Source organism: Podarcis liolepis (assembly GCF_965112155.1).
Source record: "Podarcis liolepis genome assembly, chromosome: 8".
NCBI lineage: Eukaryota > Metazoa > Chordata > Lepidosauria > Squamata > Lacertidae > Podarcis > Podarcis liolepis.
Genome location: NC_139560.1, coordinates 24,359,344 through 24,373,706, shown reverse-complemented (window position 1 = coordinate 24,373,706; position 14,363 = coordinate 24,359,344). Strand labels below are relative to the sequence as shown.

The 14,363-nt window shown below is 45.8% G+C and overlaps 1 protein-coding gene across 1 annotated transcript; it reads left to right on the top strand.

Annotated features, from left to right (window-relative positions):
- The first annotated feature begins 706 nt into the window (after window positions 1–706).
- KCNS2 (potassium voltage-gated channel modifier subfamily S member 2) lies at window positions 707–4,031 on the top strand. The gene is made up of 2 exons (XM_083518130.1): window positions 707–1,086; window positions 1,738–4,031. The coding sequence occupies exon 2, from the start codon at window positions 1,780–1,782 to the stop codon at window positions 3,211–3,213; it is 1,434 nt and encodes a 477-aa protein (XP_083374256.1). The 5' UTR covers window positions 707–1,086; window positions 1,738–1,779; the 3' UTR covers window positions 3,214–4,031.
- The last annotated feature ends 10,332 nt before the right edge of the window (window positions 4,032–14,363 follow it).

The window sequence follows — 14,363 nt, the reverse complement described above, 5'->3', positions numbered from 1 at the left end:
TATACAGAAGGAGGCTGGCATCTGTGGCAGAGCTGTGTGTAGGTGGGGAAGAGGAAAGGCACCCCCCCTCCCCACACTCAGGCAGGAATCAGTTCCCCTCGCACACGTACGGACTGGCTGCCTTGCCTGCCCGCGCCCTATTTTTCCCCACCATCGATGCCCGCAGGCGACGGGTCTTCTGTCGGTCAGCTCGCCAGCACAACACGCCCATTCCCTGCCTGCGCGCAGATCGAGTGAGCGCCCATCAGATAGTGTCGCCTCGTTGCCAGCGGTGCCAATCGCAGCCCCGTCCCTTCCCGTGGCCCAGGAGCACGATGTCTTTGCGAACTTCGACCTTTAAGAGCAAAAAAGGTGTAGGGGGAGATGTTGACTGTAGGTATTGTGGATTATGATTATGATGACTATTAGCAATCTGCACGGGGATGTGGGGTTAAGGGAGACAGGTGGGTAGGTGGGTGGTGGCTGCAGTCGCTCTAGAGCGATCGGTCCCATTCAGTCCCAAGACACGGAGCCAGGCTAGTTTTTGTGCACGCGGAGCCCCTGCAAAACCCGCCTTCCCTAAGAAAAGGTGTGCATGGAGCGCATCCCTCTGTGGATCCCCTCCTCAGGTACCTCTCAGCTGCAGCCCGACCGGAGGAAGAAGCAGGCGGCGCCCACCTTGGGTCGGGGTGCGGGGAGGCGTTCAATCCTCAGGCAGGGCTTGCCTGGAAAGTGGGGGGATGCCGGTGGTCGCCATGACTGCTGCTGCTGCTGCAGCCGCCGCCGCCGCCTTCAACTGAGTCGGGAGGCGCGGCTGGAGAGGAGCTGTCCATTCAGCACCACGGAGCCGCGGCTTCGCTCTTGGTAGTAGCTCAACTCTCGGGCGTTGTAGGCGCTCCAGGATGTGAGCAACGCCCGCTGACACCTTCGCCGGGAAAGGGGCTGTCTGCCTACTTCCATCACACAAAAGGTTAGGCGGCGGATCGGTTCCTGGAGCCAAGACATCTTCAGCCTGGATGAAGGACCCCGCCCCAGCGATGCTCGAGAGGTGCTGGGGGAAGTTTCACGCTCCCAAACGGGGTCGCAGCAGCAACAGCAGCTCTTGAGGTAAACGGGGGTATGAGTACTTAAACGGCGGGGGTTCCTATTTTGGTCGAACCTGGAGAGTTGGCCGTCGGAAACCACTGTCTCTCCTCGCCCTTTGTTATGATGGAGAGCGAGAGAGACCCACACGCTTACTGAGCGGTACCTGGGAGGTAGAGAGAAGGCAGCAAGAGAGGCTTGCCTTCACTCCACTCGCCAGCGCTACAGACTTTGGGGGAAGACGCCTGCTAGTCTGTCACCTGGAGCTGTTTTGGCTGCCCATCCAACCATTAAAATCCATGCCCTATTTCCAGCAGCTCCACTCTTGCTAAAGGAGGGGCTGTGGCAGTCAAGGGCTATGCATGGTATTGTGCCAGTTACAGCACTGCCAGAGGATGTGCACGGAAAGAAAAAGAGGGGAAAGGGCCAAGGATGCACAGGGTGTCCATTTGTGGATTTAGCACACACTAAGCGATCCCCTCATCTGTAGTGGAGAACAAAAGCTACGCCTTAAAGAACGGAGCCTCTTTGTGGTAATCTGTTAATATGTGTGGGGTGCTTTGGGTGTAAGACTATTTTTTGACCCAAATTAAACACAAAAGAGTGGGGGTAGGAAGAATTAATAATCCCCTCACTACTGGATAACACTGAATGCCTCCTTTAATTATTCCATAGGTCTTCTCTCCCTGCCCCATATAGATTTGGAAGACACTCACTATGACAGGGCTGAGTCTGAGGGATTTATCAGAGGCTGATTTTGAAGACAGTGAAATCAGCATCAATGTCGGAGGCTTTAAGAAAAAGATGAGATCCAACACACTGTTGAGATTCCCTGAAACGAGGCTGGGTAAACTGCTGAGCTGCAATTCAAAGGAGTCGATTCTAGAGCTTTGTGATGATTACGACGACACTAAGAACGAGTTCTACTTTGACAGGAACCCTGAACTTTTCCCTTATGTGTTGCATTTTTATAACACTGGAAAGCTGCATGTGATGGGTGAGCTCTGCGTGTTTTCCTTCAGTCAGGAAATCGAATATTGGGGAATCAATGAATTCTTTATTGATTCTTGCTGCAGTTACAGCTACCATGGGAGGAAAATGGAACCAGACCAAGAAAAATGGGAAGATCACAGTGATCAGGAAAGTACCACCTCTTCCTTTGATGAGATCTTGGCCTTCTACAATGATGCTGCTAAGTTTGACAAGCAACCCTTTGGGAAAGTCAGGCGGCAGCTGTGGTTAGCTTTAGACAACCCTGGCTACTCTGTCTTGAGCCGAATATTCAGTGTCCTCTCCATTGTGGTTGTTCTTGGATCCATAGTAACCATGTGCCTCAACAGCCTCTCAGACTTTCAGATTGTTAATAGCAATGGGAACTCTGAGGAAGACCCTCGATTTGAAATTGTGGAACATTTCGGTATTGCGTGGTTCACTTTTGAGCTGGTGGCAAGGTTTGCCGTGGCCCCAGACTTCTTGAAGTTTTTTAAGCATGCACTCAATCTAATTGACCTAATGTCCATCCTTCCATTTTACATCACTTTAATTGTTAACTTGGTGGTGGAAAGTAGCCCTGCTTTAGCTAATTTGGGTAGAGTAGCCCAAGTGCTGAGACTGATGAGGATATTCCGTATCTTAAAACTTGCACGGCACTCAACAGGCCTTAGATCTCTTGGAGCCACCCTCAAGTATAGTTACAAGGAGGTAGGGCTTCTCCTGCTATACCTGTCTGTTGGAATCTCTATATTCTCTGTAGTGGCTTACACAATTGAAAAAGAGGAAAACAGGGCCCTGGAGACCATCCCTGCTTGCTGGTGGTGGGCTACAGTTAGCATGACCACAGTTGGTTATGGAGATGTTGTCCCAGTGACCACGGCAGGCAGGCTGACAGCTTCTGCATGCATCCTTGCTGGCATCTTGGTAGTGGTCCTCCCTATCACACTCATTTTCAACAAGTTCTCCCACTTTTACAGGCGCCAAAAGCAGCTAGAAAGTGCCATGAGGAGCTGTGATTTTGGGGATGGGATGACAGTTGTCCCTTCAGTCAACTTAAGGGACTACTATGCCTACAAAGTTAAATCTCTTATGGCCAGTCTCACAAACATGAGCAGGAGCACCCCAAGTGAGCTAAGTCTGAATGATTCACTGCATTAGTCTCTGGTTCTAAGACCAGTTTGCATGATGGAAAACCAAGAGCTGTATTTATGTGTGTTGTTTTTCCTCACCCCGGTATCTAATATCATCCATTAAGCACCATGGGCAGGTCCACATAACCATTCTTCCTCCACCACCATCCTTTTTTTGGCAGTAATCTCTCAGTAGCAATTCATATGCACTTGAGTCTTGTGAATGGTTCATCGTACATTCGGATTTAGAGACAACATGCATTTTGAAGTTTGTTCAGCTTGCGCTAGCTTGCAATTGGAAGTGTGTTGAACCCATCACAAAGCCATGGTGCACATAAATACCATCACATGCAAAGGGCCACCTAATGGGGAAAATGGTTGTGGGAATGCACTTACTTTGGCAATTGTGAAGAATATAATATTTACTTACAGAACGATACGTGGTGCATTTTCGTCTAGCTACATAGAAACAGCCTCCTGGTTTTTCTATGCAGCTGTATTTGTCTCCATGACGTGTAGTGCTGGTGATGTTGAGCTTCTTTGTCACATGCATATTTTGCTTTGGAAGTCCTTGTGAGAGAACCGAAAAGAATATTTCCAGGAAGACTACAGAAACAAATCACCTGCAAAGCTGGAAATGTGGCTATCCCAGTTCCATGCACGCTTGTGGTACAGTAAAAAGGCCACACAGTTAAATCACTCCTTTGTTTAAGACCATTATAAAGCAGCTATAACACCCAGATTGCATTTCCAAAACCACTTGCCGCTATCATACTTTACTAGTTAATTGAGAATTCACTTGGGGAATCACTGCCCGTTTATGAGAAGTAAAGCTGTTGTAACCATAATTGTGCAGCTTCAATTGAGTTTGATTATTCTGAAGAAATGGGAAGCAATTGTCAGCAACCCCTACCCTAAAGTGTGATAGAATATTGGGAGAGAGTGACAGAATGTTGGGGATCGGTCGATCGATAAATAGACAGAATGATTTCCAAGACCATCCAGTAAGCGCATATTTTTATTTCTTCTGGGTGTCATTGATAAGACTCTCGTTCACAGGAACTGATCTGTGATGACGGATTTCAAAAAGTTATCTCCCATCAGCTCCTGCTCCTGAAACATGCATTAGGCCAACCTCTCAAGAGCCTTACAAAGAAAGAAAATACCCACTTTTGTGCTGAAGGAAATATTTAAGGCCTAATCTTCCTAGACATCAGAAACTGATACCAACTCTTAACTTCAGTATAATCTTCCATGCTCAGAATTTACATCACACACACACACACACACACACACACACACACACACACACACACACAATGCCTGAGCTAAGGGATCAACATTAGAAGATATTCTTACAGCTGACTAGTAAAAAGAAATATACACCAAATCCAGTGGTAAAGGCAGCAATGTAATATGCAAGCTGACAACTTGAATGGCTTTAAAATAGATTAGACAAATTCATGAAGGATAATGTTATCAGTGGCTACTAGCTATACTCTGCCTCCACAGAGTATTGTGGACACAATTCTCTGCTTTCACAGTGGGAGGCATATACTTCTGAATACCAGTTCCTAGAAACCACAGAAGCAAAGAATGCTCTTGAATTTAGGTCCTGCTTGCTGGTTTCCCACAGGTGTTTGGTGGTCAACCATTGTGAGAGCAGGATGCTGGACTAGATGGGCAATTGGCCTGATTCAGCAGCCTTTTCTTATGCTCTTTGTTTCTGAGAGGGAGCCACAGGTTCCAATGAGAAGGATGGAGAGGACACATTATATTTTAACATTTGAATGGGAGGCCGTTTCCTAGGGGGACCTAAATTCACGTTCAGGAGGCTCACTATGAAACAAATAAACCATACCCATAAAGAGAGCACAGTTCTATACATCTCTACTCATATGTGGCACCCACTGAGTTCAATGGGGCTTGTTTCCAGGTAAGTGGTTCTAGGACTGTAGCCTCAAACAATCATCTCAAGCAAGGGTTCCCAAACTGTTGTCTATGGGCCACCACTGGTCCACAAAGTTCATTCAGGTGATCCACAGTAAAAAGACAATAAAAAAATCATACAGCATCTAACACAGAACATTACAATTGCTACAACAATTGACTGGCCGTCCAAGACCCTCAGCATTTTACAAGTGGTCCAGGGGGCAGGGAGGAATTTGGGAACCACTGATCTAAAAATTCTGGTTGAAGGAACCTAACTGATCTCTTAGGGGAGGCGGTTCCACACTACAGTTTCATAATATATATGTTGGCCAGTCCTACCATTAGACAAAGTGAGTCATGCTCCCAGCCATTTTCCTCTGCTAGAGGTCAAAGTGGCATATGCTCCATGGTTTGTCTTGCCACTGCCACCATCCTCTTAGAGGATATGGAGGATGCTATAAGCTTACCAATGATGAAACAAGATTCAAGCGCCTGTCGAGTCAGCTTTTGTACACGGAAAGGAGAGGGGAAACCATCTTGTCCTTTACCTCAGGCAGCAAAATACTTCAGGCCAGCCCTGCACATACACAAGGCTAAAGAGATGTGGGCACTACCCTTTGAGTCCATGCTTTAGCCAACCCAGAAGTTCATTTCTAAGTTGAAAAATGCTGTGGCCTTCTCAGCTGGTGGCCCTCTCTCAGCTTGCGACAGTGTTCAAACCATATTAGATCAGCATTCAACTAGATTGAAAGTTGTTTGCATTGTATCCTGGAGTCTGGATGGTCTCAGAGAATGTTTAATGCTAAATACTCCAACACCATACATTGCGTGGAAATAAGAAATAAGACTTATTTCTACAATCTGGGGGATAACTTCTTCTGCACACGCACACACTTCCAAAACATCCCCCAACTCTGAAGTGACTCTTACCAACATGTGTAATTCAGGGTGCTTATCAGGATCCTTGCAGAGCTTTGGATCATGGCGCAAGATTAGGCAGCTTTCCTATTTAAGAACTTGTGTGAAAAGGACTGAGTCACTACTCCTGATTACTCCTATTTCTGAGCAGAAGCGTGGTGTGATTTACCCTCCGGTGTGGCAGGACCATAGAGTCTGCCAGTTTACCAAATGGTTTACATGAACATTATGGTAAGGCTACTACTTGTTAAATGACTGTGTGTATTCACGCAAATGAATGGTCCTACTTGTGATTTGTTGGATTTAGTGTTTTGACAGGTAGCACATAGAGAGCTGCCTTGGACCATGTCAAACCACATGCCCTTCCAGCTCAGTATTTGTCTACTCTGACTGGCAGTGGTTCTCCAGGGTCTCAGAGAAAGGTATTTCCATCAGGTGCCGCCTGATTCTCTTAAAAATGGAAATTCCAGAGACTGAACCTGGGACTCTCTGCATGCCAATTGTGTGCTCTACCCACTAGGGTAGGATCTCTCCTTATTTATGCCTCTGTATTAAAAGTCAATACGTTCATCAAACTAGAAAGACTTGCATTATTTACAAATTAAATCATTCTCGAGCCATGTCCCCAGAAGAAAAATGTGAGTGACAGATGTGGGTGAAATAATTGAGGGCGTCGGGAATTATCCTGAGGCAGCTGGACGTTAAATGAGAAGTTTGTGTTTCTGATTCCCCCCCCCCCCAAGAAATCCTAATCCCATTTTAACACGGAATGGTTGAATTCAAAATGTATATAAATACCGTATTTTTCGTCCCATAGGACGCACCTAGTTTTTTTTGGGGGGGGGATAAAGGGGGGGAAATTTCCTTTATTTCCCCCCCCAAAAAAAAACCAGGTCGGGGAAACCGAACCAGGTTGAGGAACAGCGGGATGGCGGCGCTGCACCTCCCTGCTGTCCCCCGAGCTTGTGGGGCTGGCCGATGTCTGCCCAGCGCGCAGGGTGCTCTGCTTCAGGGTGCTCTGCGCGCCGGGCGGCAGGCTGCTATCCGCAGCGTGGGGAGCCCTGCGGGGAACTCCTGCAGGGCTCCCCACGCTGCAGATGTCTGCCCAGCGAGAGGGATGGTCTGCTTCAGGGCGCCCCTCGCGCCGGGTGGCAGGCTGCTATCCGCAGCCTAGACAGCCCTGCGGGAACTCCCGCAGGGTTGCCTAGGCTGCAGATATGTTCCCTAAGCGCGGGGCGCTCTGCTTTCAGCGCGCCCGGCGCTCCAGGAATCAGGCTGCTATCTGCAGCCTAGACAGCCCTGCGGGAACTCCCGCAGGGCTGCCTAGGCTGCAGATGTCTTCCTGAAGCCTGGAGAGCGAGAGGGGTCGGTGTGCACCGACCCCTCTCGCTCTCCAGGCTTCAGCGAAAGCCTGCATTCACCCCATAGGACACACCCAGATTTCCCCTTCATTTTTGGAGGGGGAAAAGTGTGTCCTATATGGCGAAAAATACGGTAGTACAGCAGGTAGAGTTTTAGTACAGTATATATGGGTTATATACTGACTAAGCCATCCCAGTATATAGCCCATATATACTGGGATAGCTTGGTCAGTAGAGTATGAGACTCTTATATTATTATTAATAATAATAATAATAATAATAATAATAATAATAATAATAATAATAATAATTTATTTTTTATTTATACCCCAGCTCCCAACAAAATATTAAAAACATGATAAAACATTAAATATTCAAAACTTCCCTAAACAGGGCTGCCTTTAGATGTCTCCTAAAAGTCAGACAGTTGCTTATTTCCTTGACATCTGATAGGAAGGTGTTCCACAGGGTGGGCGCCACTACCAAGAAGGCCCTGTGCCTGGTTCCCTGTAGCTTCACTTCTTGCAGTGAGGGAACCGCCGGAAGGCCCTCGGCGCTGGACCTCAGTGTTCAGGCTGAACAATGGGGTGGAGATGCTCCTCTTAATCTCAGGGTCATGGGTTTGGGCCCCACATAGGGCAAAAGATTCCTACATTGCAGGGGGTTGGGCTAGATGACCCTTAGGGTCCCTTCCAACTCTATAGTTCTATGATTCTAAATGATATGTACTTGGATTATCTGACCTGGGCCTCATCTAGATGTGTGGAAATTGCCAAAGTCCTTGTGGCAAAAATAAGGACCACTTACCGGCTTGAACCCAGGAGTGGCAACTGCGATGCGGTTCAGCAGTCAGGAGTCGGGGGTGGTTCCGTGGTCTTCCCGCACGATTGATGGATGATGTCAAATGCAAGCCTCATTCCAAAGGCAGTTAAAAAAATTAAAACCCCTTAGATTTTTCCTCACTGCTCTTTTGGCCAATGGCAAGAATTAATTTCTTTGGTATTAAAACAAAAAACTCCCTGGATTCCTAAACCAACTATCCTTTTAACTTCTAGCCCAAAGGAGTTGCAAATTCCCTCCAGCTCACAGATTCCTCCAGCTTTAGTCAGGAACACAGGGAAGCTGCCATCTGCTGAGTCAGACCATTGCTCCACCTAGTTCTACATTTTTGGAATGGGTTGGCAGAGGCTTCACGGGCATCTGTAGGAATTTTTATGGGGTGCGGGTGTGACTAAAACACTGAAAGTTGCTCCTTTTTAAAAACCCAAGAAGAATAATGGCTGTACATTTTCCTCGTATCTCAGGTTCTACAGGTGCTAGAAACTTCCTCTTTTAAATAAATGAAAGCTTGAACTATTGAGATTATGGTTCATCAAGAAGGGGTATGACAAATGCCCCCCCCTTTGCAGACACCCATAAGTGGCTTTCCAGAGTTTCAGGCAGGATTGACCCTTGGGCACACAGGACACATGCCCTGATGCTTAGATATGACTTTTCCCCATTAGTCACATTTGGGGCACATAAATTAGTTTCAGATTATTCCCTGTTATAGTTTGATTATTGATGGCTAGGCTTCATTGAAACTGCAGAAATGGGTTGAAATATTCTCAGCGTTGCATTTTACTACGAAAAATGAATGGCACGACAGAGACCAGTGTCTGTTTTTATTGCATTGTTTGGAAGAAATTTTCATTAATGCTTTTAAATGCATTCAAGTGCTTTGATTAAGATGGGCTTAACAAATAAAACATGTTGCAGTTTAGCATGAAGTCACTGTCCCAGTTCAATAGAATAACAATGCTACAGTGAAACTTCTCACACCATGAGTTTAGAAAGTGATGACTCATTAAGACTTTATTTTGCCAGTGAAACTGTTGGGTTGAAATATGGAAACTATTTTAAAAGAATGAGCCAAGCACACATCTATCAAAACTGCAGCAAACTGGACTCACTGAATGCAAAATTCCCCAAACCTGGAGAATGACAGAAGAAAATAAACCACAGGCCAGTCTATGGCTTACATTGTTTTCTGAGAAGACCAAAGTGAAGACTTAGCCAAGTAAACGACCCCATTCCTTTACAAGTAGTAACTGATGAAGCAGGAAAATAACAGGGGATGGGGAGGTAGATACCTGGGTCACATCCATACCATATATTTAAAGAACATTTATACCACCTTAACAGTCATGGCTTCCCCCAAATCTGGTACCTCAGGTTAAGAACTTAATTCGTTTCGGAGGTCCGTACTTAACCTGAAACTGTTCTTAACCTGAGGTACCACTTTAGCTAATGGGGCCTCCCGCTGCCACCACCGCACGATTTCTGTTCTCATCCTGAGGTAAAGTTCTTAACCCGAGGTACTATTTCTGGGTTAGCAGAGTCTGTAACCTGAAGCGTCTGTAACCTGAAGCACCTGTAACCCGAGGTACCACTGTAGTCCCCACTCTATCTACTAGAGCAGGCTGGGTCTAGCATCAGATACAACCCAGAGGAGCTATAAGTTGACAGAGGGGGAGACAAGAAAGGCAAAGGAGGAGTCCCATTTCTACCATTTTGGCCAGTCCTGTGTGAGGCGCCGTTTCCATGCAGAAATCGCTGACAGGGTCAAACTACCCTGTGTATAAATAGGGATCCTTCTCATGCTCGTTGGACATGGCTGGGGCGGTGCTGCTGCCTGTTACATCTTTGCAGTGTAATCGCTGATCTGCTCGTTGGTGTGTGCCTGCTTGCTCTCTCTCTCTCTCTCTCTCTCTGTGCCATTTAAAGGACACATATCTGGCCTCACACTCAGCACGTGTGACTATGACTGAATCTGTATAGAAATGGGATCTTTAGCATTTAAGTGTATTCAGATTAAGGCATTTCCAGCTGAGCAACTTACTTTGTAAAAAGGATTACAATTTGTTATGGAACTGAGGTTTCTAATATAAAGTCAGCTTGTGCCACTGGGGGGGGGGGGAACATATCATACATCCCTTTTGGCAGCGTAGGAATTATTTTAGAATTTGCAGTGAAGTAATTAATACTTGCTCAGGTTTAGTGAGAGTCAACATTAATTATATTAGCTGCTAATTGTACTTTTCAGCAGACTTAAGGATATTTTTTTTGGTAGTGGCTTAACAATGTGTTTTCACTGATTAATTGATAAAGCAATTTGCAAATTCAATTCTATACCACCTTAATGCACTTCCTGGAAGTTCTTGTAGTTTCAAATATCAAGAAATTGATCACAGATTAACCCCCATACAATGTCTCCTGAATCCAATTACATGAGTCTATAGCCAGGACTAAATGGGTGCTTTCCTCTGGAAAAAGCAGGAGTTAAATCAGCTGTGACTCATGAGTCTTTATTTATTATTGCACTTATTATTTGTGTTTCCATTACAAAATGCACCCCAAAGCAACTTACTCAATGCATTCTTACCTCATTCCTCAGCAGAAAAGGCTCCCAGAGTAGCTTACACCAGATCAGTAACTAACAAGACAGCCCTTGCAGGCTTACAATCTAAAAGACACAACACGAAAAGAAGAAGAAGAGAAACAAGCAACCTCAGGCAACAGTTCTTAAAGTTACAAGGTTCTTATCTCAATCAGCTGAAATGGTAATAGGTCAGGGAGAGGAGAGCTGGTCTCTCAACACAGCCAATGGAATGCCTCGCTTTCCCATCCCTCCTTCTGGTGGCTGATCCTACATGACCACTAAGATTTTACATGCCTTAAAACTGGCCTTTGGAGCTACTTTGCTAGCAGATGGGTTGGGAGGCAAGTCTGAGTTATAGCAGAGGTGGACAAATTGTGGCCTTCCAGATGTTGCTGCACTACAACTGCTCCCATCCCTCCCTATCGGCCAAGCAGGTAGGAGCTCATGGGAAATGGAGTCCAGCAACATTGTTTTGTGTGTGTTACTATGTTGTGTGTTCTTTCCCAGTCAGCCAGATGGGCGGGGTAGAAATAAATAATAATAATATTAATAATAATAATAATTTCTGTTTATATTGTAAAATGCCCTGTGATCCTTGGATGAAGGGCAGCACCTCAAGGACCAATATCTGCCCACCTCTGAGCTTCATGGAGCTTTCTGTCTTTCTGTATATGCAAGTTTGGTTTTTCCCTTTTCCTCCAGTACTGGAAATACTTATTACCTTATTTAAGGGACCTGGGCCTGACACTGAATAGAAGCAACAAACTCCTTCATACTTGCAGGAAGCTACTGTAATGGAGCAAACACTAGAAATGTGTTCTCTATAATCAGTTATGGCGGACCATGGGCTCCACAGTCGCAGAATAAAGTCTTACCCAGGCCCAGATATAGTCACAAGGGGCAGACAGTAAGCACACTTTCCTATCCAAAGAATCCCATACCTTGAAATCTGCTATCGTCTAGAGAGTGAAGTAGTTGGATAATGGTTCAGAGGAGATGAATTCATGGTGGAACAACCCAATGCTACTGAAAGTGACATGTAGCAACCCAAAATTGTAATAGATACAAAAATAAAAATAATTATCACCACCCACCCCTCTCTTGCACATCCCAGGGCAGGTTAAAACAATTTAAAATTCAGTACAATGGTACCTCGGGTTAAGAACTTAATTCGTTTTGGAGGTCCGTTCTTAACCTGAAACTGTTCTTAACCTGAAGACCACTTTGCTAATGGGGCCTCCCACTGCCTGAGGACCGCTGCCACACGATTTCTGTTCTTATCCTGAACAAAATTCTTAGCAGAGTCTATAACCTGAAGCATCTGTAACCCAAGGTACCACTGTATTAAAACAGTTAAAACAGATTACATTAATGGGAATAGGGTGGGTCCTGAACATACTAGTATACTAACATACATTAATGTTCAATAAACATGCTAATTTGCCAGGATGTGGACAGGCGGAGCCAACAATGGGGGAAAAAACCCAAATTTTATACATGGGTATAGCCAGGATTAGGGACGCGGGTGGTGCTGTGGGTTAAACCACAGAGCCTAGGACTTGCTGATCATAAGGTCGGCGGTTCAAATTCCCACGACGGGGTGAGCTCCCTTTGCTCGGTCCCTGCTCCTGCCAACCTAGTAGTTCAAAAGCACGTCAAAGTGCAAGTAGATAAATAGGTACTGCTCCGGCAGGAAGGTAAACAGCGTTTCCGTGTGCTGCTCTGGTTCGCCAGAAGTGGCTTAGTCATGCTGGCCACATGACCCAGAAGCTGTACACCGGCTCCCTCGGCCAATAAAGCGAGATGAGCGCCGCAACCCCAGAGTCGGCCACGACTGGACCTCATGGTCAGGGGTCCCTTTACCTTTATAGCCAGGATTTATTGGGGGGGGACAGAACCGAGTTGTCTGTGATGCAGTTGGTCAGTTAAGCTGGCATTTCCATTTATTTACTTGATGGGGGGGGGCAGCTACAGCCATGGCACTTCCTGATTGCTGAGGGATAACAGTGTGAATGAGCTAATGGCCTCATGTCCAGCTTGTGGACTTCCCATAGGCATTTGGTCAACCAATGTAAGAACAGAATGCTAGACTCATTTACCGGCAACAGCAAAGAACTCCAGCAGAATCTTAACTAAGTTGTCTTTCTGGAGGGGGGTTGTATTTTATTAAGCTGAGTATTAATGAAAAGTGGTCCCTTCTGTTCCACACCCTCCCCCCTTGCCAGTAAACAGAAGGCACAGAGTTCTCATTTTCTGTTTGGTAGATTGGGGACTCGGCAAAGCAGCAATAATACTCAGAGGTGCTAAATCAATATGACATGACCTTTCGGCTCTTGCACAACAAGTCCTCTCCCCCCAGGCCCAGCTGTGCAGTTGTTCCTAGTGACGTGCTTCTCAAACTGACTGTCCTTTACTGTATCGGTTATTTACTTTCATCCACAACAGGCTTTGTGGTCGTTGTTGTTTTAAGTTTCCTAACTTTGTCTAACGGCACTTGGATAGCATTCATCTTGCTGTCACCATTTCTGTTCCTTGGAAAGCTCTCACACCACAGCTCTTCCTTTGGTTAGCTTGCCTGACTTTCAACAGAATTTCACCTGGGGCAAATTTGGTCCAGTGTTTCTACTTTCCAGCTGTGTGCAAGGAGGCAGGGATGTAATGACATCCCCTCCAGGCTTTTAGAAGTATCTTAAGCAAAACGTATCCTAAAGAGAGAACAAGTATTTTCCATCAGAGAATAATAAGGTACTGTATTAAGAAAAGAGACAGCACATAAAGAATTATATAGAACAAATTGCTGGCTTCTTTTCTATCCAAGAGTCTCCCCTAAGCCTTCTATTGTTTTGTTTTAAACACTGGAATCTGTGTCGGTCCAGAAGAAACTTTTCACAATCCACAGACAGGCAACACCAACCAAAATATCACAAAAATAGCCAGCTTTTTTTCTCTGCGAACTTCATGTAAAGCAAAATGGGGGAGGGGCTGGGTTGATGTTGAAACCTCAAAGACTTCACTTAATGCAAGGCTGAAGGTGGTATATGAGAGGAGATCATATACTTAGGGTGCAGTCCTACATCCACTAGCCTGGGAGTAAACACTGAGAGCCAGTGTGGTGTAGTGGTTAAGAGCGGTGGACTCGTAATCTGGGGAACCAGGTTTGCGTCTCCGCTCCTCCACACACAGCTGCTGGGTGACCTTGGGCCAGTCACACTTCTCTGAAGTCTCTCAGCCCCACTCACCTCACAGAGTGTTTGTTGTGGGGGAGGAGGGGAAAAGGAGAATGTTAGCCGCTTTGAGACTCCTTAGGGTAGTGATAAAGCGGGATATCAAATCCAAACTCTTCTTCTTCTTCTAAACCCATGAAACTCCATCGAACTTACTGCTAGACAGACACCAAAAGATCTGCACTGTTAATTGAACTACAGTGGAACCTTGGTTGTTGAACGTAATCTGTTCTAGAAGACCGTTCGACTTCTGAAATGTTCAACAACCGAGACGCAAAGGGCTGTCAGCAATTTCCATTGAGAAAATTGAGAAACACGCCTC

Coding starts and splice junctions, on each gene's coding strand:
- KCNS2 (XM_083518130.1), top strand. CDS start 1,780: ATGACAGGGCTGAGTCTGAGGGATTTATCAGAGGCTGATTTTGAAGAC.